The 23626-nt window shown below is 41.1% G+C and overlaps 2 protein-coding genes and 1 long non-coding RNA gene across 9 annotated transcripts in view; 2 read left to right on the top strand and 1 right to left on the bottom strand.

Annotated features, from left to right (window-relative positions):
* The window catches only part of USPL1 (ubiquitin specific peptidase like 1), a 38108-nt gene extending 29278 nt beyond the window's left edge, over positions 1-8830 (top strand). For all 5 annotated transcript variants that reach the window (XM_045188083.3, XM_024580806.4, XM_045188080.3 and 2 more), the window contains 2 exons: positions 4812-4969; positions 6774-8830. In XM_045188083.3, the coding sequence (XP_045044018.2) occupies positions 4812-4969; positions 6774-8644 (2029 nt within the window). In that variant the 3' untranslated portion in view covers positions 8645-8830. The remainder of the gene's footprint in view (positions 1-4811; positions 4970-6773) is intronic.
* Positions 8636-12108, bottom strand: LOC139440795 (uncharacterized). The gene is made up of 2 exons (XR_011651007.1): positions 11456-12108; positions 8636-10860 (listed from the first exon to the last, which is right to left on the bottom strand). It is a non-coding gene; the product is annotated as an uncharacterized lncRNA (long non-coding RNA).
* Positions 12109-12181: 73 nt separating this feature from the next.
* Positions 12182-23626, top strand: part of ALOX5AP (arachidonate 5-lipoxygenase activating protein) — an 89978-nt gene continuing 78533 nt past the window's right edge. For all 3 annotated transcript variants that reach the window (XM_045188136.3, XM_045188135.2, XM_024580845.3), the window contains exon 1: positions 12182-12516. The gene's annotated coding sequence lies outside the window, so the exon portion shown is untranslated. The remainder of the gene's footprint in view (positions 12517-23626) is intronic.

Genomic DNA, 23626 nt, shown 5'->3' with positions numbered 1-23626 from the left:
GCGCCCTGACTAGGAATCAAACCCACAACCTTTTGGTCTAGAGGACAGTGTTCCAACTGAGCCACACCAACCAGGGTTAAATTACATTTCTTAATTTAAATTTTCCTTGTTTAGTATAGACAATGCTTTATTATTATTTTTCCCTAAAACTTATTTTTATTTTTAACATATTTTATTGATTATGTTATTACAGTTGTCCCATTTTCCCCCCTAACTACTCCGCTCTGCACCCCTCTCCCACCCGCATTCCCTACTCCCATTAGTTCATGTCCATGGGTCTTACATATAAGTTCTTTGGCTTCTTCATTTCCCATACTATTCTTAACCTCCCCCTGTCTATTTTGTACCTACCATTTTTGCTTCTTATTCCCTGGAACTTTTCCCCCATTCTCCCCTCTCCTCCTACCCACTGATAACCCTCCACACGATCTCCATTTCTGTGATTCTGTTCCTGTTCTAGTTGTTTGCTTACTTTGTTTTGTTTTTGCTTTTGTTTTTTTAGGTTCATTGTTGATAGTTGTGAGTTTGTTGTCTTTTTATTGTTCGTAATTTTGATCTTCTTTTTCTTAGATAAGTCCCTTTAACATTTCATATAATAAGGGCTTGGTAATGATGAACTCCTTTAACTTGACTTTATCTGAGAAGCACTTTATCTGCCCTTCCATTCTAAATGATAGCTCTGCTGGATACAGTAATCTTGGATGTAGGTCCTTGCCTTTCATGACTGGGAATACTTCTCTCCAGCCCCTTCTTACCTGCAAGGTTTCTAGAGAAATCAGCTGATAGTCTAATGGGCACTCCTTTGTAGGTAACTCTCTCCTTTCCTCTTGCTGCTTTTAAGATTCTCTCCTTATCTTTAATCTTGGGTAATGTAATTCTGATGTGCCTTGGTGTGTGCTTCCTTGGGTCCAACTGGTTTGGGACTCTCTGAGCTTCCTGGATTTCCTGGAAGTCTATTTCCTTTGCCAGATTGGGGAAGTTCTCCTTCATTATTTTTTGAAATAAGTTTTCAATTTCTTGCTCTTCTTCTCTTTCTGGCACCCCTATGATTTGGATGTTGGAACATTTAAAGTTGTCCTGGAGGTTCCTAAGCCTCTCTTCATTTTTTAAAATTCTTCTTTCTTCATTCTGTTCTGGTTGAATGTGTATTTCTTCCTTCTGTTTGAAACCGTTGATTTGAGTCCCCGTTTCCTTCCCATCATTGTTGGTTCCCTGTACATTTTCCTTTACTTCACTTTGCATAGCCTTCATTTTTCCCTCTAATTTGCAACCACACTCAACCATTTCTGTGAGCATCCTGATAACCCAGTGTTTGAATCTGTGCATCTGATAGGTTGGCTGGCTGGCTGTCACTTTGTTGTATTTTTTCTGGAGCTTTGATCTGTTCTTTCATTTGGGCTTATTTATTTATTTATTTTTTGTCTCGGCATGCCTGTTACGTACAATACGGAATAAGGTGCGGAGCCTTAGGTATTCGCCAGGGCAGGACAACTCAGGTTGCTGCTTTGTGGCACTGTATGTGGGGGAGGGGTCTAAGAGGGAACAATGCCACTTGTTCAGTTCTCTGTCAGCTTTCAGTCACTTCCTCTGCTACCCACAAGCAAATCAGACCCTTCTGGTGCTGATTCCTGGGTGGGTGGTTGTGTGTGTGTTCTGAGACCCTGAGGGTCTCTCCAATGAAATCTCCTGTGAGGCTGGGAGTTTCTTCCACTGCCACAACCCCCATAGGTTTTACAGCCAGAGGTTTTGAGGCTTTATTTTTTCCCCCACTAGAACCCTGAGTTGCATGGTCTGTCCCATACCTCAGTTGTTCTTACCGGTTTATCTGTACATGAATGTGGGACCGCCCCTTGCCGTGTATCCTCTCCACCCCTGCTGCCCATCTCCGCCCCTCCTACTGGTCTAGATGAATGTTTCTTTAACTCCTTGGTTGTCAGACTTCCATACAGTTCATTTTTCTGTCAGTTCTGGTGGTTTTTTGTTTTTAAATTGAGATCCTTGAACTACCTTCAAAGAATACCTTTGAAAACTTTTGTTGAACAGTTGACCTTTTCTAAAGGTGTATTTTCTTGACAATTAACATGAACCAATTTTAATTATTTGAATTACATCTGGTTTTACTCATATTTTTGTCAGTCTAAATAGTTAAGTGATGTAATAGATCTAAAATGTAATGAGGTTTGCCTCGACAGGTGTGACACAGCGAATCGAGTGCCGGCCTGCAAACCAAAAGGGCGCCAGTGCAAACCCGGTCAGAACACGTGCCTGGGCTGTGGGCCAGGTTCCCAGTTGTAGTGGGCATTGATGTTTCTTTCACACATCAATGTTTCTCTCCCTCTCTCTTCCTTTCTCTTCCTCTCTCTAAAATTAAATAAATCTTTAAAAAAATAATATATAATGAAATTTTAAAATTACATTTGCAAACTTTTCTGCCTATAGCCTACATTATTACAGTTCAGAAGTAGCATGCACATTGTTGAATTTGCATTTTCTAAAATATCAATTGTTAAGGTGGTCGGTGATGCAGGCTGTGAAAGAATTCACAAACAGAAGAAAGTGTAGAGAATAAAATTTTTATTTACTCTCCAAGAAAAGAGAGGGGCGTGGTGTAGAGAGAGACACCAGCATTGAGGGGTGGGGATTTTGAGTTTTTATTGGATTATAATTGGATTAAGAAAGGGTGGTGGTTTTACTGTTCTGTGGCCTCTAGTCTGGGGTATTACAACACAGTGTTATCTTCTGCCTGTGGCTGTAGGGAGTGGTTAGTTCTGTTTTTGCTTCCAGTAATTTCCAGTCCTGGGGACCAGCTCAGAAGAGTAAAAAGGTAGTCATAATCAACAGGGTTATAGCCCTGCTAGGCAGATGGTGCCGCAATAGCAAATGGGACTGGCTTTGTCCTTTCATCAGTGATGATATTACGTTAGGTGGGATGAAAGTTAAAAAGTTGTACTCCAGGCCATTAGCACAAGACGATGGCTGCTCTGTGTGGGTCAGAGACTCTGTCCTCTGCTGTCTTTGGTAGCAGGGGATGTAGCACAGTCCCTTTGTTTCCTTTCTTTTCTGCTTTCTCTTCTCTTCCTGAGTGTAGATACTTTTAATAGGAGAAGTTGAGCCTCATGTTAGGGAGATGAATGCAAATGGATCTTAACTTCAAATTCCCTGGTTCCAGTTCAGTTAACCCTTACCATCCAGTTTTCTTATGGTTGATTCAGAACCTGATTTGCTTCCTTAACTCTAAGCATTGTCTTTGACACTCTAGTCTAGGCTTTGAGGATAGGAAGGAACCTGAGAACAAAAGCTATTGCTGGCTAGGGGTAAAACTTCTACCCTCATCTCAGAGGCTGGAAATGAGACAGCCTGAAATGATTGTTAGAAGAATTGTGTGACTTTAGGGGACACTAGAGTCTAGTGGACCCACAAGGAAAATAAACTAGAAAAGGAGGAGGAGGCATATGCTTTATTTTATTGACTCCAAGATGCCATCATTTATAAGTTGTACTGTTTTTTTTTAAAATAAGCCATTAAGAAAAATGCTTCCTATTTTACATTTTCCATGTGTAAAATCACACCACTGAAATTGCAGAGTCTAGGAACAACAAGACAGTGTTATAGTAATTAGCCTCAAAAGGTATCATGAAACCAAGAGAGAACTAAATAAACTAGTACATAAAAAGTCAGGCAGGTGCCCACAGCCTGCCTGCCTTTCTAGCTGTGAGAATATATATCTCTAGTTTTACTGTGAATGGTTGATTCAAAGATACAGTCTTCATAGTTTAACATATTTGAAATGGGAATACGTCTAAAAATTGCTGGCATGTATAGTTGGCAGTATTTCATGGTTACACATTTTACAATCAGTGGCATCTTAGATTAATGAAATAAGCATGAAAAAACCAATCGGAGTTGAGTGTTACAGATAATTTTGCAGGACTTGATAGGTACTTAAATTTTGGGAACTGAATTACTCTCTAACAGAATGATTGACCATAGATAATTTACAAATTGCCCTTGTTGGTATGAATAACCTGCATTTTAACCATTGATTCAAGTTTATTTTCAATTGAAAATTTTTCATAAGCTAAGTTTTGACAGCTGTTTAAATACTGAAAATAGAGATCTGAGCATTTTCTTTAAATCCTGAGAACTTTGTTAAATTTAGTTATTTGAGGCTCATCCTTGAGTTCTGTTTCTGATTTGCCATGTACATCTTGAAGTTTATAGTAAAGCAGTATGTTGTATTTTCTTCTCTACTTAGTTACAAATTAAACTTTTCCTAAAGGAAATTTTGATTTGATGGACCTCTCTACTTCCTGCGATAACTGGAGAGTAAAAGGCCAAATTGTTAATGTGTTTGGGTTTTTTAAATGTCTATTTGAACATTTTAGGCTTGTTACTTTGTTGCACATATTTCCTCTCCCTGCTAGCAAAAGCAGTTCATTTGACCACTTGATGACAATGAAAATTGTTATAGGTCTGGAGTTTTACTTTGATTCTACAAAGTAGTTACCAAGAGATCTTTAAGCTAAAGCAGCACCAGGGCTTACAGAGCAATTTTTGTTTAATGGTTTGTGTTGGAGCCTTATTGCACGATGACTTCCAACTGTCAGTGATGCCGTTCTGAGAAGGATTTGAACTTCACCCTTGTCTTAGAGTGAGCTCTCCATCACTAATTAAGGCGTACACCTGGAGGCGCTCAACAAGTAGTGCAATTGGCCTGGAAAGCGCTGCAGGACTTAACTTACTCCTGACCTTTCATATAATCAGGCCCATAGTATTAAATGTTTGACCTCTCTTGCCTTTCTCCCTCACAGGGTGTCTCCCATATTCATGTTGCACTTCGTAGAAGGGTTACCACATGACAACTTGGAACACTACTCATTTCATTTTGAAGGCTGTCTTTACCAAATAACGTCTGTCATTCAGTACCACGCAAATAATCATTTTATAACGTGGATTTTAGATGCTGATGGTAAGTGTTAAAACATTTTTCTTTTATGATAATAGGCATAGAGACTTAACTCTATTTTTTAAAAATTAAAAAAAAAAAAAAGACTCTGACTTGACCCTTTTTTGCTCTCTTCTTGACCTGGCCTTTAATTTTTTTAGACAATGATATATACTACTGGTGGCTTATAGCTTGCCATTTTTCAGTCAGTATCTGTTTTTGTATTACATGAGTAATGTATGTTCAGTATAAAGAAATGGTGGTGATTTTGATTTTTTTTAGGTACATTAATTTACTTGTAAAGAAAATGCATGGTATTGAAGGTTTTTAACTGAGAATGAACAAAAATAACAAGTTTTACTTACTTTGCAATTGTTAGTAATATAAAGAAAAGTAAACATCTATTTCTGAAACTATTAATCATTATAAACTGTAGCCTTCTCTCACTGTGAAATGGTTTGCTTAACAGCTACAGTAAAGGTAAAGCCTTAATTAAATAATTAAGTTTTTCAGTAGAAAGATAATTAGTACAGCTCATGGATTTTGCTAATTTTTTCCTTCTATTTATATAATGTAGTTTGTGTTTGTTTTCCTCACAGTGTTTACTTTGTCTTAGACAAGATAACTCAGTCCCTTCTCTCTGGCACCAGGGGACCGGTTTCGCAGAAGACAGTTTTTCTGTGGACCGGGGTGGGGGGTGGTTTGGGGATGATCGAGTGCATTACATTCAAGCTCACCTCCTGCTGTGCATCCCGGTCCCTAACAGGCCCAGTCTGATACCAGCACGCAGCCCAAAGGTTGGGGACCCTGCCTTAAAGTAGTATATATCAGGCTGTTGATATTTTTATTTTTTCTATTTTTTTTTGTTGTTTGGACACTGTTTATATTTGATATTTTTCTCCTGGGGATGATTTTGGATCGACAACACTAAGTACTTTGCAAACTGAAACATGCATTGGGGTGGAGTGGTTCTCAGTAACAAACGAAAACTAAACATATTTTAATTTTTATTGCATTCTAGGGAATGAAATATATTCTTTAGGTAGAAGAAGTTAAATGGTTTCCAACCCTGACAGCATATAAAAATCATGGTTAGCTTATTCAGAATGACCTTATTCTCCCCTAGACCAATTGTCTGTCTCTGGGGATTGGGCCCAGTGTTAATCCGGTGATTCAGATGTGCACGTGTGGTGGGGAACCACTGACCTGGACAAACATGAGGTTCTCAGAGTTTTAATGGGTACAGAATACGAAGTTGTGGGTTCAGGTAGTTTATAAGGGTGTATCCACATAAACTTAGGGAATGGTTTTGTCTGGGATGTGTGTGTGTGTTTGTAGAGGGGGTTGACCTCTTCCCCATTCATCCATTATCCCATTCCTACTTGACAAATGAGAAAACTGAGGCTCATAAATAAAAAGTAGACACCTAAATACCTAGGGTTTTTTTAACCAAAAGAAAATAAGAAAAATTGAAACGTGTTGGTACTTAGGTTAACAGCTTCATTTATCTTGATAATTCATATATATGGGAAAATCTATTTTCTGATGTTGTTGGATAAATTAGGTAACGCTGTATTCTAAGTCCCAAAAGTTAAATATATTTGTCTTGATTTTTGTATTTTAAGAAAGAGTAAAAACTCTTTTTCTGATTTCTGGACATTCCACTACTTTTATTATCTAAATAAGGACTTTAAGACTTGGCAGAGAAAAATGGTGGCATGAGGATATGGCCATGTTTTCAAGCACTCTCTCAGTGGGCATTCAGCGATGCAGCAGTTAAAGTGGTGGTTTGAAAGTCTGACCCCTTTCACTTCTTCTCTCTCCCCAGGAAGTTGGCTGGAATGTGATGATTTAAAAGGTCCATGTTCTGAAAGGCATGAGAAATTTCAAGTCCCTGCTTCAGAAATACATATTGTTATTTGGGAAAGAAAAACAGCCCAAATGACAGATAAAGCACCTGGCTGTCTTCCACTTCAAAAGACTAATGATCAACATGCTTCCAGTGATGAGAAACAGGCACCTCCACTGTTGTGCTTTGTGGGTGATGCTGCCTCAGCTGAAACACCCTCAGGAACACACCCCCAAAATACATCAGTTGCTCCTAATACTCTTTCCCAGGTTGAAGGTGTAGCTCATGGACCTCATGTACTTTCAGGTCTGAAAGGTTTGGTTGACAATGATTTTTTACCTTTGACACTTGAAAAAATACAGGTTAACTCTGAAGGTTTCCTGTTAGAAAATAAACCTGTGGCAGAAAATGGATTGATCATCAAAACAAATACTTTACAATCACAAGAATCACTAATGGCTGCTTTAGTATCAGCTCCATGTAAGGAAAAGCTTACTCAAGATCATCTTGTGGACTTCAGCTTTCCATCTCAGATTGTAAATACAAACATACGGCCAAATTCCGAAAATACTGTAATTACTAAACCTGTGACTTATATTCATGCTGCCGGTCCTCTACAGGAACTAAAGTCAGTACACATTGAGGGTACAGTTGCCCTAGAGGAGGATGTTCCATTAAAACAGTTCCTTTCACCAAAAACTGAGAAGTTAAAACCAGAAAAACACATTACACCTCAGGTATCTAATTTAAAGAGAAAATTTTCTCAAACCACGGCAGCTGAGTCATCACAGAATCAATCTCTGAAAGAAAATCTGAAGAAACCATTTGTGGGGAGTTGGGTTAAAGGCTTATTAAGCAAGGGTGCTTCTTTTATGCCACCTTGTGTTTCAGCTCTTAATAGAAACACTGTAACTGATTTGCAGCCTTCAGTTAAGGGAGCAAGTAATTTTGGTGGCTTTAAAACTAAAGGTATGAACCAGAAGGCTCACAGGTCATCTAAGAAAATTCGTAGGGGTGCAAGTAAGTATCCTGCAGCGAGTCACCCTCCAAGTCTGCCATCTTCAGGTAGCACGGAACCTCCACACGCTAATGTTAATGCTGACCTGGAAGATCTGAAGAAACATGAAAAGGCCTCATACGGAACTGATCTTGGCCACAGATCTTGTGGAAATGAAAATGGTATTTCTTCATCAAACCATGAAGACTCTGTTGAGGGTCAGATTCATAAACTTCGTCTAAAACTTCTTAAAAAACTTAAGGCTAAAAAGAAGAAATTAGCTGCTCTTACGTCTTACCCCCAAAATGGAAAACTTCCAAGTGAAAATAAAGAACATGTGTCCCATTTGGGGTCTCCAAATGACAGTCAATCAGTAGAAGACTTGTTAAAAGAACTACAATATCAAATTGATATTGCTGATAATAAATCTGGAGGAACCACCATGCCCGATGTTTCTCCACACAGTGGCCAGACTCATGAAGAAATTTTAGCAGAATTATTGTCTCCTACAAATGTTTCAACAGAGCTCTCAGAAAATGGGGAGGCTGACTTTAGGTATTTAGAAATGGGAGATAACCATATCCCAGCACCAGTATCTAGTGAATTAAATGGTATTCCCCACAACACACACCCGAGACAGGACCATAATTATTGCAGCCCCACCAAGAAAAATCAGTGCCAAGTTCAGGCAGAATCGCTAACAAATAATGCCTGCATTAGAACATTGAACTTGGAAAGTTCCCTGAAGACTGATATTTTTGATGAGTTTTTTTCCACATCAACATTAAATTCTTTACCAAATGACACGTTAGACTTACCATATTTTGATGACTATCTGTTTGAGAGTTGTTGAATGTTTATTAACTTTTTTAGTTTAATATTTATTATTGTCTTTGAAAAACTTAACTATGTTCTTAGGTAGTGTTTATACACTGGCCTTGTCATTGAGCAAAATGTAAGCTGCTGAAGGTTTTACCTCTGATTCTGCCCCTAAAATGTAATTTGTTTTACAAATTAAAATGACCAGGAGTCTGTTCTCTTTGTTGGCTTCATTCTGTATTTTTAAGATAAGGATGATTTCAAAATCTTCAAAATGAAAAGTGGCATCTAGTTTCCGGCAGTGTATAGTTTTGTTACATTAAATTTCCACATTTTAAATGTTGGTTACATTGGTTCAGGAAAAACACTAATTTATTGAGGCGGACTCTGGCCAACAGTGTCCAAGGTGTTGTGGATGAGATGAGACAAATTCACACAGGCTACCGAAGTCCTGTGGAGAAAAAGGGATGGCACGGCCACTCTCTCAAGGAGAGAGTGCCTCAACCCTTGCCTGGACAGGCTGTTACGGGCTTTCTAATGACATACATCAAAGAAGGTTCTCATTCATTATGCTCGGGTTTGCTTTAGGTAATTACTTTTTACAGATAATAAAGGAAAGGATGTTACTGGTTACTTCCTACAGACTAACAAGGAAAAAATGTTGCAAAGGCAAGGAAACGATAAGAGTAATTGGTCTGGTTACACTTCAGGCCTTGGGAGAATTAGCACAGACTTCAGGAAGTTACTTTAAAGATATGCAGTAAGCATTTGCTGCTTCAGCTCATGGTGAGGGAGTTTTAGCAAGAGCAAGTCTCAAAGCAGCCTAGGTACAATGCAGGCCTACTTTCCCACGGGAAGCCGATCTGTGAGCTTGGAGTCCTGTGTGCTGCCACGCGCCTATGGGCTTTCCAATACAGCTGGGCAACGTTTGCCAATCCACGTGGATAGGTTCGCTGTAATTCCCCCCTTTTTAGTTAGGACTGCAATAGATCCCACTAAGCTTGCTGCTTGCTGCTCTCTTATGGGACCCTGGGAAAATAATTTGCAAATGCATCGAAGTACACAAAGCATTATTAGAATCAGTAAACAACCACTGGTTCCAAAGACCCACATTCCCAGGTTAAGTTCATCAAACCAATTTTGGGGGTTTAGCCAGCCGAGATTATCACGGAGGGTTTGAAAAACCTTGCTTAGTCAAACATTGTCCTGCAGCTGTTGATGTAATTCTAGCTGCAATCTATCAATTTCTCTCTAAATTGGTAGAAGTCCCTCTTAGGTGAAGTTGAATATTGCTCCAGGAGTACTGGCGGGAATTCCCCTGGAGTGGGGTGATGCACAGCTTGGAGAAGTCTGGATCAGTGGAGTCCAATGGGGTGGAGGTGGGTCGCGGCCAGGGAAGCCTTTTCTGTGATACAGCTTCACCCTTTTCACCACCAGCTCTATAGGTCTTCTGGAGAGTAAACACAAGCACATCCTCTTCCCCAAGTTAATAGCTCAACTGGGCCCTCCCATTTTCCTTCCCCTAATGGGTCTTTGTATAAGACCAAGGGGTGTGGGACTGCAGGCCTGTTTTGCACAAAGTGTCTATGGGTGACTTTAAGTTATCACAATTCAAAAAAATTTATGTATATATTGCCAGCACGGTTAAATTCTTGGGGGATGTTTCCTGACTCCCCCTTTTTTGTTTATTTAATATTTTAAAGGTTTGGTGAGCTCTTTCAACAGTTGCTTGACCTGTGGGATTATAGGGGATACCCATTTTATGCCAAATTCCCCATTTTTCTAAGAATACCTGAGTGGCTTGTATAATATATCCCAGGCTATTATTAAAACCAGAAAAAGATACCGGCGTTTGGGCTGCCTGTCACTACCAAACCCAATGAGCAATGACAGTGGTTAAATCTTTATGGGCGCTTTATTCAGATGGCTGGTGATCTGAGAAGATGGTGGGTTCATACCCTAACAGACCATCTTCCCTACTCTTTCCAGGCCAAGGTATTTATAGCAGGGAATAAACAAGGTGTGGTGAGGGCTTTGAGATTCAGGGAGGATTGGGTGAAAGAAGCTGCAACATTCCTGTCCTGGGCAGTTAGCTGTTCCCAGGGGCGGGTCCTCTATCTCTCCCTGGAACACAAAGGCCCGGATGCCTCCAGTTGTCCCCAAGTGGTAATCTTTAGCAGTGCCCCAGGAGGTCAGCTGTTTTTCCGCAGGAGCCAGGACAGGCTTTATCTGTAGTTTCTGAAACAAAAGCTTTAACATATACATTACTTGCTAGACTTAAAACTTTTCACCTTAAGCTAAAAGTTTCCAACTCTTAAGTCCCCTATCATTTTAAGTCTTGATTTCTTGTGGACAGCCTAAGTGGCTGAAGGCCTCCAGCTCTCGTTCGTTGCTGATCCCCCAGTGAGGGGAGGGGCCTGTGCAGCAGGGGAGTAAGTGCTTGGAAAGACAGTCCCCCTACTGTTTCGAAACGGCTACAATGAGTCTGAGCAGCGAGTTAATTGCTCTATTGTTTTCAGGACTAGGTAGTCCCTAGGTCTAGGATTAACATCTGTTGTCAAATCATGGAGGTTGCAACCCTCTGGGGTTAACGCTGAGAGCCAAATGATTTGCATCCTCCACTGAGTGAGGAGGTCTCTGCCCCAGGTATTAAGTGGAGTGGGGAGGACGTAAGGCTGAATTCGTCCAATTTACCCATTCGGACGAAAACATTTAAGAGTCCATATACTTTTGCGGGGCTGAGAAATGCCCCCTATCCTAGGTATAGAAATGCAAACAAAATAGAAATCCCTTTTTCAAAACTAAGCATGCAGCATCCCAAAGCACGGGGTTTGTTGTCTCTTACCTTAGGGATGACCTGGGTGGGACTCCGCTTCGTGATATGCTGTCTGCTCCAGTTCTAAGTCTGCTGCTAGGTGCTGGCCAAGGCAAAGTGCCGCGTGGAACCGCGGCCCCGGGGGCAGACCCAGAGGGCCGGGACCAGACTGGCACTGGGTGTGGGGAAAGGTTGCTCCTGAGCGCATTGGGAGGAGGAGAGGGGAGGGGAGAAGGACCAACCCCACCCTCTGCTGCTGTTGCTGCTGATCCTAGGTGGAGAGATCCGACCCCACTGCGCTGCGAGCACGCACACACCGGCATCCCAGCTGGGATCACCGGGTGCAGCTGTGAAGCCCGCCGCAGCTGGGGTGACCCACGGGAAGGGCCCGGCAGGCATCTAGAGTCTCTGCCGTTACCGTCCCATAGGCCCCTTCTCTTTTCGTCTAGGCTTTCCTGATTATGAGGGCTTCTCTGCCCTGCTTTTTCCCATATTTCCCAACTTAATTATCTGGGAGACATCCAGCAGGCTTAAAAAGCTGCTGAATTAGCTTAAAACATTGCTCTTGTTCCTTAGAGAGCCTATTCCCCATGGTTGAGGATTTGCAGAAACCTTTAAACAGATTTTTTTTTTTTAAACAAAAGAACCTTTTCTGAAATTCCTACTGCCACAAGCACGGCTATTACAAAACCAGTTTCAGTTTCACTTTCACTCTTCCTGCACCTTTAAATCCTACTTCTCGATAGTGAAAAGAGCGTAGTGGGTCAAAATGTGCTGGTGGAAGACAGGGAGGGGGTACTCGAAATTCCAGGTACCCTAACCCTGTTTATGGGTCTTGGGTCCTCCCCCAAATGTTTAGGACTGCGAGGGGTGTGCAGCTGAAGGTGCTAGGTGACCGACCTTTATATCGCGCTTTCCCGGATGAGCCAGAAGTTATATTAAATTGTTTTGGAGGTCTCTATAAGGCCCCTGCACGTCTCAGGAATTGATCCCAGGCACCCTCGTGAGGTTCCAGCTCACGTAGGAACACACGATTTCTGGAGCAGAGGGGAGGAAGTGCCTTTTATCTTCGGAGCTCTCAAACAAAACCAGTAAGTAACGCTAAATTCTTCTGGAAAGCAATCTTCGGGGGCCAGTCGAAACCAAAACACTCATTCACTATCTGCTTTTCTTTATGCAGGCAGATGGAGGGGAAAGGCAAAAACGAAAGGACTGCAAGAGGCAGCTTGAAAGAAACAATCCCTTTTGCTGATATGCTTGTAAATAGCCCTGTAAATAGTTGCTGTTTTTAAAGCTGATTAAAGGGAAAGTCTTTGCTCTCTTTCCCAAGCCTAGCCCTAGTTGGGGGTTGTGCCAAGGGGATGGGCTTGTGAGTGTTTTTACAGTGTGCCGCTAATTGGGTAGACTTTTGCTTATGGCTGGTGGGAAACCTAGTGTTCTGTCCCGGTCCATGTTCCAGCTTATCCTTTCAAGTTGTCTTCCAGCGGGGAGTGCCCTTGCGGCTCTTAATTGCTCTACCCATGCCCGAGAGATTGTGACAAATACTTGGGAGAGGGAGCAAGGCTCCTGTTTACTCAAGAAGGTACAGTTGCAAAGCGGTCGCAAGAAAGGGCAACCTTGGAAGAAATCCTTTTTCCTCTGAAATCCAACACACCCTACCACCTTACTGAGAAGCACTCGGTGTGCTCTGCCCTTATCTGAACTGATGCACACACTCCAACCAAGTTAGTGTGTTATTCACAACAACAGTTCGCAGCTCTGGGTCCCTGTTCCAGGCACCAGATGATGCGGACTCCGGCCAGCAGTGTCCGAGGTGTTGTGGATGAGACGAGACAAATTCACACAGGCTACTGAAGTCCTGTGGAGAAAAAGGGATGGCACGGCCACTCTCTCAAGGAGAGAGTGCCTCAACCCTTGCCTGGACAGGCTTTTATTGGCTTTCTAATGACATACATCAAAGAAGGTTCTCATTCATTATGCTCGGGTTTGCTTTAGGTAATTACTTTTTACAGATAATAAAGGAAAGGATGTTACTGGTTACTTCCTACAGACTAACAAGGAAAAAATGTTGCAAAGGCAAGGAAACGATAAGAGTAATTGGTCTGGTTACACTTCAGGCCTTGGGAGAATTAGCACAGACTTCAGGAAGTTACTTTCAAGATGCGCAGTAAGCATTTGCTGCTTCAACTCAGGGTGAGGGAGTTTTAGCAAGAGCAAGTCTCAAAGCAGCCTAGGTACAATGCAGGCCTGGTTTCCCACGGGAGAGCTGATCTGTGGGTTTGGCGTCCTGTGTGCTGCCACGTGCCTATGGGCTTTCCAATACGGCTGGGCTACATTTGCCAATCCACGCGGATAGGTTCCCTATAGTTTATACAAACTTAAGTCACTGTATATAATATATAAGTGTGTGACTGTTTTTGCTAATGGTTCTGGGGTAGAGTAGAATGTAAAATTCTCCCATAGAGTTGGTCTCCTTTTTCTGTTCATATAGAGGGTGGCAGGAAACCTTGGTACTAGAAATTTAAGTAATGGTAGTGATTAATAAATGACTTGTAACAGGAAAAGTAATCTATTTTTGCATTGATGGGCAAAGAGTTTACATTATCATAAATATCATCTTTTTCCCCAAGTGTTCATTTCTGTAACCAAAGTGGGGGCAGAATATTATTTGGGAGAAAATAATAACCATTGCTTACAAACCTTGCTATGTGTCAAGTGTTATTTATGAAACATTCATTCATTTAAACCTTGACATTCCTATGAGCAAGATAATTTTATCACATTTAACACAAAAAGTTGTAGAGCTGGGATTGCAAAGCATGGTTACTACAGCAGATGAAAGTGCTGAACTTGCCAATACAGGTTTTCCCTCAAGCTTCATTTAAAGTTAGGATGCCCGGCAGCATCCCTGCTGTAGTGACTTGATAGCAGTAGTTACTAAGGTTTAAGGGTGGCAGTCTTGGGGTAGAATGCTTTGCCAGGGATTCAGTATTTTATCATTTATTTGTCTAAGTTACTACCAAATCTCCATCCCCCTTTTTTTATTACAAAAGTAATACATGTTTATTGTAAGGAAGAAGTGAAAATACAAAGAAACACCAAGATTTTAGACCATCCATCTTCACACTTAGTAGTAATAACTACTGCAAACATTTTCATATTTTATACATATGGATGGTAAGAAATAAAAGTGGGATTCTACTGTGCCTATTTTGTATGATCTGGTTTTACTTAATGTTTAGGGAACCTTTTTTCCATCAGTTTAAAATTTTTTTAATATATTTTATTGATTATGCTATTACATTTGCCCCAGTTCCCCCCCTTTATTCCTTTCCACGCTGCACACCCCCTCCCACCTGCATCCGACCCCCTTAGTTCATGTCCATGGGTCATACATGTTCTTTGGCTTCTCCATTTTCCATACTTTCTTAACGTCCCCCTGTCTGTTTTGTACCTACCATTTATGCTTCTTATTCCCTGTATCTTTTTCCCCATTCTCCACTCTTCCCCTTTCCACTGATAACCCTCCATGTGATCTGGATTTCTCTGGTTCTGTTCCTGTTCCAGTTGTTTATTTAGTTCTTTTTTGTTTTTTTAGTTTCGGTCATTCATAGTTGTGAGTTTGTTGTCATTTTACTGTTCATATTTTTTATCTTCTTTTTCTTAGATAAGTCCCTTTAACATTTCATATAATAAGGGCTGGGTGATGATAAACTCCTTTAACTTGACTTTAGCTAGGAAGCACTTTATCTGCCCTTCCATTCTAAATGATAGCTTTGCTGGGTAGAGTGATTTTGGATGAAGGTGCTTGCCTTTCATGACTTTGAATAATTCTTTCCAGCCCCTTCTTGCCTGTAAGGTTCTTTTGAGAAATCAGCTAATAGTCTTTTGCACACTCCTTTGTAGGTAACTGTCTCCTTTTCTCTTGCTGCTTTTAAGATTCCCTCCTCATCTTTAATCTTAGGTAATGTAATTAGGATGAGTGTTGGTGTGTACTTCCTTGGGTCCAACTTGTTTGGGATTGTGAGCTTCCTGGACTTCCTGGAAGTTCATTTCCTTTGTCAGATTGGGGAAATTCTCCTTCATTATATTTTCAAATAAGTTTTCAATTTCTTGCTCTTCCTCTTCTCTTTCTGGCACCCCTATGATTTGGATGTTGGAACATTTAAAGTTGTCCTGGAGGTTTCTAAGCCTTTCTTCATTTTTTTGAATTCTTCTTTCTTCATTCTGTTCTGGTTGAATGTTTGTTTCTTCCTTCTGGTCGAAACCGTTGATTTGAGTCCTGGTTTCCTTCCTATCACTGTTGGTTCCCTGTACATTATATTTATCTCACTTTTCATAGCCTTCACTTTTCCCTCTAATTTGCGACCACACTCAACCATTTCTGTGAGCATCCTGATTACCAGTGTTTCAAACTGTGCATCTGATAGGTTGGCTGTCTGTTTGTCACTTTGTTGTATTTTTTCTGGAGCTTTGATCTGTTCTTTCATTTGGGCCATTTTTTTGCTTCGGTGCACCTGTTACATAATAAAGGGTAGAGCCTTAGGTATTAGCCAGGGCAGAGCAACCCAGGTTGCTGCTTTGTGGCACTGTATGTAGGGGAGGGGTCTGAGAGGGAACAATGCTGCTTTTTCTGGTCTCTGCTGACTTTCAGTCACTTCCTACTCTGCCCACAAGCAAATTGGGCCCTTCAGTGCTGATTCCTGGGTGGGTGGTTTTGTGTATGTTCTGGGACCCTGTGAGTCTCTCCAACAAACTCTCCTGTGAGGCTGGGAGTTTCTCCCGCTGCCTCAACCTCCACAGGTATTTTCAGTCAGAGGTTTTGTAGCTTTATTTCCCCTCATTGGAACTCTAGGTTACACGGTCTGTCTTGCTCCCCAGTTGTTCCTCCCAGTTTATCTGCATACATATGTGGGACCGCCTGCTCCGCCAGCTGCTGCCTTGCCTGCCCCAGTCCTCCAGCCATTGCCTTGCAGTTAGTCCTCTCTGCCCAGCTGCCCATCTCCACCCCTCTTACTGGTCTGGATGAATGTTTCTTCTTTGACTCTTTGGTTGTCGGACTTCCATACAGTTCAATTTTCTGTCAGTTCTGGTTGGTTTTTGTTTTTAAATTTGTTGTCCTTCTTTTGGTTGTGCAAGGAGGAGCAGTATATCCACCTACGCCTCCATGTGTCTGAAAGTCCTCCATCACAGTTTTTGACAACATTGTGTGGATTACCATTGTCTCACCAATCTTTAGGTGTTGAGGTGCTTTGTGATGTTTTGTTATTAATTGCCCTACAGGGATTATCCTTGTTGATAAATTTTGCATGGATTCAGGTCTTATTTATGGGGAGTGCAATTGCTGGGTCAAAGGACATGTCCTTTTAAGTGCCTTGATTGGTTGGAGCATTGTCCCATGCACCATAAGGTCGCAGGTTCAATACCTGGTCAGGCACATACCTAAGTTGCAGGTTCGGTCCCCCATTACGGGTGTGTATGGGTGCATATGGAAGGCAGCCCATTAATGCCTCTCTCTCACATTGATGTTTCTCTCTCTCTAAAATCAATAAATATATGCTCAGGCAAGGATTTAAAAATAATAATAAAAATCCTTTTAATAATTGCATGATTGACTTTAAAACTTTGTTTTAAAACTATGTTACTGAAGGTTTTACCTTTGGTTCTGCTTGAGAGTTGTTGAATGCTTGTTAAGTCTTAGTTTAACATTTGTTTTGTCTTAGGAAAGCTATGTTTTAGGTAGTATTTCTACAATGGCGGTGTCAAGAACAAAATGTTCCAGAACCCTCACCAACCCTAGGTAGTAGCATTGACAGGGGAAAACCCCTGTTTTTGTTTACATTTCCATGATTACTAGTGAGATTGGATATTTTCTATAATTTTATTAGCCAGTCGAGCTTCTCTGAGGAAGAGCTTATCCATTCTTTTCTTGTTACTATTCAGTCAAGAATTTCTAGATTTCTGCTAAGTGCCAGTGAACTGTTGTAAACTTGTAAACCCCAGAGATACCACAGTAAAAAAAAAAAGAAAAGAAAAAACTTTTTTGCCATTTAGTTTATCTTCTAAACAAGGAGTTTTATAATGTTAGGTGGTAATAGGAGATAACTACAGTCAATTCTTGTCATTTGTGGTAGTTCTGTTAAAGTCACTGTGAATGCTGAATTTACAAATACTGAACCACTGCTCCCAAGGGAAGTATAAGGTTAGGTTCCTGTGAGCCTCTGGTCACATTTTTGTCAACCAGTCAACAAAGAACATTGTTATTTGTCTATAGCTGTTTAATGACACTGTACGGAATCCAGTGGTTCCCCCCCTTATCTGCAGGGGATACATTTGAAGACCTGCAGTGGATGCCAAAAGCTGCGGACAATACCAACCCCTATTCAGATTTTTTTTCTCCGTATACATACAAACATACCTATGACAAAATTTATGGCTTCTCTTTGGTATTTCTGAATTGCAGTATCACTGCTCTTGCACTTTGGGGCCATAATTATGTAAAACAAAGTTTCCTTGAACACATACACTGCAATACCAACACAGAATGATCTGATAGATAGCTACTAAGTGACTGATGGGTGGGAAGACGCTGGACAAAGGGAGGGTTTATATCCTGACCAAGGTGGAGTGGGATGGCACAAGATTTCATCAAGCTACTCAGCACAAAATTTAAAACTCATAAACTGTTTATTTCTGGAATTTTCTATTTAATATTTTTGGACCATGGATAACAACCCGCAGAAAGTATAACCACAGATATGGGGTGGGGGTGGGGGTTGGGATTAAAGTATGTGTTGTTGGTTCATTAACATTGAACACAAAGCCAATAGCATGAAGCTTGTCTAACGTTTTTTCTATATTTTCTCCAGGCATGTCATACCTTTCTTTCACTTAGGAATACTAGACAGCACTGTAGCACTACACTTGAGGGCCATTTTAAACAGCGAAATCGGCAACAAAAAGTGGAAAATGTGACACTAAATACACTGTAAAAAAAAGTGGAAGAGCTGAAACAAACGCAGTGTTGACTTGTTAGACCTCAGCTGGGAGTGTGTGTTTTAGGTAACTCAAATTTTTCACTGCTCTGTGCATGTCCATAAATTACCACAAAAGCATTGATTGATTGATTGATTGACTGATTGCAAATATTTAGGGTTACAAATAAAGTTTAGAAAGTAGGCAAATTCACAAATATAAAATCTAGGAATAATGAGGGTTGAATTTATGACATCACATAGCCTTAGTGCTATGGAGGAGAAAAGTGGATGAGTGAATGGTAGAATTCTCGGAGATGGGGACTTTGAGCAGGGTCTTCAGTGAAGTTAGGGAGTTGGCAATGTGACTGGATGAAGGGAAGAAAAAAAGTTCCTGAGGAGTGAGGGTACTTAGCATGATTGAGGACAGGGAAGAGGCCAGTGGTTGAGCAGTGTGAGCAAGGGAAGGAGAGTTAGAACATGAGGTTAAAGAGATTGGCAGAGGCCAGGTCTTGTACGGCTTTGTGAGCCATAGTGAGGCCCTTGTCTACACATGAGAATAATGGAAAACCACTGGATTGCTGAAGTGTGGGAAGTGACTATGAAGTAGAAGCCCTGGTCTATTATAGTCTTCTTAGAGTTCAGGGGTGATAGCTGTGGAGGTTGTAAAGTAGTTGGATTACTTTTCATTTGCATTTCAAAGAGACAATAGGATGTGGATGGGTTGGATATATGGTAAAGAGCAGTCAAAGATCAGTCTGGTTTTGTTGTCTGACCTAATGGGTTGTGCTATTTCCTGGGACTTGGGAAAGAAAAAAATTAATGAATTCAATTATGTATTGGGTTTGCCAAAACGTCCATTTAGTTTTTTCCATAAAATAAAAGACATTTTTCATTTTCACCAATAACTTTATTGATTTGTATAGTTTGAGTATGTCAGCTATTCCCCATTACTGGCTTCTAGTGGGTAGAGGCCACGGGTTCTGCTAAACATCTTCCAATGCTTAAAACAACCCCATAGCAAAGAATTTGGCCAAAATCTCAATAGTACCAAGAATCTTTGCAAACCACTTTTGACACATTGGATCAGTCACAGCACCTTCTCCACACACTGCACAAATATTTTTTTTGCATTTCAGTTGCATTTTTACCTTTCTTGAAATAATAAAGCATAATATGCTAAAAATGTTGCATATATTCTTCCATCTTGAATATTAAAATGGCTGCACAAAATTTTACCAGTTTTGATAACTTAAAAAAAAATGCATGCTGATGTGACAGCTGTCACAATACAATCTAACAAAATAGTTTTGAATGAAGTTTAAGACCACTAAGCACTACTAGAGCCATTGCACGGAATAAACATAATGGACTTTTTGCCAATTCAATACAAGGTCTGTCTGGAAAAAAAGGCCAACCATTGTTAATATAACAAGAACAGATTGTGTAACACCAATCTAACTTGACAGTCAAGGGAAGTGGACTGGAATGCACGTGCGTGAACAATGACGACTTCATTATACTAGTCGTCAGTAGGGGCAGTAGATGCCATTGAGTGAGCATGTGTACTGTGTGGCCATCACATTCAAAATGACTTGAGTGAGTAGAGCAACGAAATCTGCATCAGATTTTGTGTTAACCTTGAACATTCCTCTGCAGAAACTATTCGGGCGATTCAGAAGGCTGCAGCTATGGGCAACTGGTGATGGGCAACTTCATCATGACAACATGCCCTTTCATGCATCAGGTCTCATGCAGAGTTTTTTGGCAAAACATCAAATCACCCAGGTGGCTCAGCCCCTCTACAGCCCAGATTTGGTATCCTGCAACTTCTAGCTTTTCCCAAAACTAAAATCACCTTTGAAAGCAAAGAGATTTCAGACTGTTGATTAGATTCAGGAAAATACGATGGGGCAGCTGATGGCGATTCCAGCAAAGATTTTTGCAGTGTTTTGAACAGTGGAAGAGATGCTGGGAGAACTCTATGAAGTCACAAGGCGCCTACTTTCAAGGGGACTGAGGCATCATTGTCCTGTGTACAGGGTTTCTTGATAAGTGTCTCTTTCATAGTACATGGCTGGATACTTTCTGGACAGACCTCATATGTTAGAGTGTGTGATTCCTATTAGACTTCCAAGTGGAGATAATTGCATAGGAAAATGAAGCTGCAATGCTGGAGCCCAGGAGAGGGGCAGACACCAGAGGTTCTCATTTAGGAATGAAAAATGTGTGGGTCATATTTAATGCTCTGATATAGAGTTGGGTGATTTAGGGATTAAGACAGCTTTGGAGAACAACAGAGGCAGTAGGAGGAAAACCAGGTGAGTGGGATGTCTAGAAAATCAAAGTAAGTAAGATATGTTTGTTTATTTTTTAAGGAGTAACTGATGCTGATCTGTCAGATGTTGCTGTGAGAGTAATATGAGAACTAGGAAGTGACCATTGACTAGTATGGCCATTGGCTTTGCTAACAGGAGCCCTTGGTAACTTAGCAAGGACAGTTCAATGGAGCTGTAAGGACAAGTGAGTGAGTTCAAGAGTGAAAGGTGGTGAGAAAGTGCAGATAAGGACTCATTCTTTCAAATTATCCGGTGACTGGTGAGGGAATGGGAGGTCAAGGTTTTTGTTAACATTTTTAAGGTAGGCAATGTCACAGTGTGTTTATGTGTGGAAACTGAATGTTCTGTGGAGAAATGAAGTAATGTAGATGAGAGAAGGGACAGGAGTGGGAGCAAATTTCTCCAAGGATGGGGTCCAGTATATTTTTTTGGGGGGGAGGGGAGCAAAGAGAAACAATTTATTTATTAAAAATTGTGTATTTATTCTTACACGAAGTTTTGAAGTTTAAACTTCAGTCACCTTCAAAGTACTGTCCAGTTGATGCAATACACTTATCGAGACATTTTTTCCACTGCTCAAAACAGTTTTTGTACTCATTGATTTTGATGCCTTTTAGTGATTCTGCTAGTTTTTGTTTCACCTCTTCCACATCGGCAAAACATTTCCCTTTAATGATTTGTTTTCATCAAGGTAACAAACAAAAAGTCACTTGGGGTGAGATCAGGTGAATAGGGAGGGTGGGACATGGGGGTCATTGCCATTTTTTTGTCAAAAACTGCTGAACACTCAGAAAAGTGTGGGCTGGTGTGCTTGTATATCACCCATTGTAAAATGGGCAAATGCATTGAAGAGTCTTCAAAAAAAATTCACTGAAGCCAAACGCAGCCTCTCACAACAACACCAGCTAGTATACTGATATGGATGAGTTCTTAGAACACTCACCTTGCAGGGCAAGCCAATACTAAAAGGGTCCTGCCCTCTGGAAGATAATTCTGGTGGGTTTCTTTTTTGGGGGGGTCCCCTCTCATATAAGAGGAGGAGAGTGTGACCCTAAGAGCTTGAAGAGTTTACCCACTGTAATACCAGGAAAGACAAAGTATCTAAGTACAGACGTTAGGAGATTTGATGATTAGAGATTGAGAAAGGTCTTGTGATTATTTTCTCAGGGATATAGTGGAATTATCAGCTGAGGGTGTGAGGGGAGGAGGAGTTAAAGACTGGGGAAGAGAGGTTTGAATTAGTAGTTTTATGAGCTAACCCAATAGGAACATGCACTAAGCTTGCCAGGCAGTCCTGAGAGCCCACCAGAGGTTTAAGGTCATAAGTTTAATTAAGATCACCTAAGATAGTTGTTTATTTTTCTCCAATCGCATTTGCTGCTCAGGTGCAGGACAGAGGGAAAAGGTGGAAAGTTGTGTTCAGCCAAAATTAGAGGTATTGTCAGACAAATGGGACAGAATGAGAAAAGGAATTAAGGTTTTAGGCAAGGAAGATTATTATAGCTATGGATAAGGAAGAAAGTAGAGACATCAGGCAGGTGATGGTCCTTTAAAAGTGGTGGCAGATCTCAGTGAATTGGAGGTAGGTTCAAAGACTGCTGGAGTGGGATGAGTGGACAAAGGAAGCTGGTTTGAAAGGGGTGTGCTTGAAATCGTGCTTTTGGACACAGTTCAGTTATTAGTGACAACAAGGTATGAAGTACGACAAGGAAAGTGTGTGGCCAAGTTTAAGGGAGAAGTCCATGAAAAGTAAGAAGATAAAGGAACCAAGAGACCAGGATTCAGTATGGGTAGACTTTGCAGGAGGTGAAGTCATCTAAATGGTAAAGGGGAGTCCTGGTGGGAAATACGCAGTAATCCAGGAGCTAAAATCCTCAAGGAAAGACAGAATACCATGAAAATGCCAGATGACAGCAAAAGGAACAGTATGGACGGTTCAGTCTAATGGTTTGTGCCTCAAAGTCTGTCACAAGCATATGTTCGTGATATAGTCTTTCCTGTAAGTCAGCCAGGCAACTGCTCAGATAGCTGCCTGCTGAGCAGCCTGGCACCAAGGAATAGACAAGAATCACACACAATAACTATGCTGTTCACTCAGCTTTTATTGAATGCAGGTTCACTCAAAGTAGAACATTCTCTTACACTTTCTCTTACTTGCAGAGGAGACAAACATTAATATCCTACTCACACTCTAATGATCTAAGAGAAATGTAATACACACACAGCAATCAATGGGGGATGATGAGCCCAAGTCCCGGAGTCTCAGCCTACAGGTCAGAAAGACAGCACAGTGGGCAAGAGAGTTGTTAGTGTTTTGTAAGGAAGGATCTCCAGAGCCAGGTGGGCATCAGGGCAGGTGAAGTCCTCTGTCCAGCAGGGCAGAGCCTCCGGCAGCCAATGCCAAGGTTCATCAGCGTGGTGAGGAGCAGCACTCTGGAGTGTGGATCTGGGCTGTCTCAGTGGTGGTCTGGAACCTGCCTCAGTTCTGCCTTGAAAGTGGGATGCTCCACTCTTCTGGGTCTTTTCGATAAATGCCCTGGCACCCCTGATGCCAAGTGTGGAATTTCCCCAGGAGCCTAACTGTGGGTGGTCCTTCTCTGCAGTCACGGCTACATGTGTGCAGATATCTTAAGTGTGTCTCTTTGCCAGATGTGTTTACTCTGACTTAAGTAATTTTCCTCTTGAACCAAAGTGTCATGGCTGACTGACAGCCATTTGAGTTGACATAAGTGACTCCACTTTGTTTTATATACTTTATGCTATCTTGATCATTTTTATCAATGACATTTTATTGGCCCTGCTCTCCACAGAGGCACTGGAGGGTTGTAAGAAAGATGGGGGAATGGTTGAAATAGCAACAGGGAACCAGGAAGGCAGGACTGAATGGG

Source organism: Desmodus rotundus, chromosome 3 (assembly GCF_022682495.2).
Source record: "Desmodus rotundus isolate HL8 chromosome 3, HLdesRot8A.1, whole genome shotgun sequence".
In the NCBI taxonomy this organism is placed as follows: domain Eukaryota; kingdom Metazoa; phylum Chordata; class Mammalia; order Chiroptera; family Phyllostomidae; genus Desmodus; species Desmodus rotundus.
Note: the sequence above shows the minus strand (reverse complement) of the source record. Positions and strands in the feature narration are given on the sequence as shown.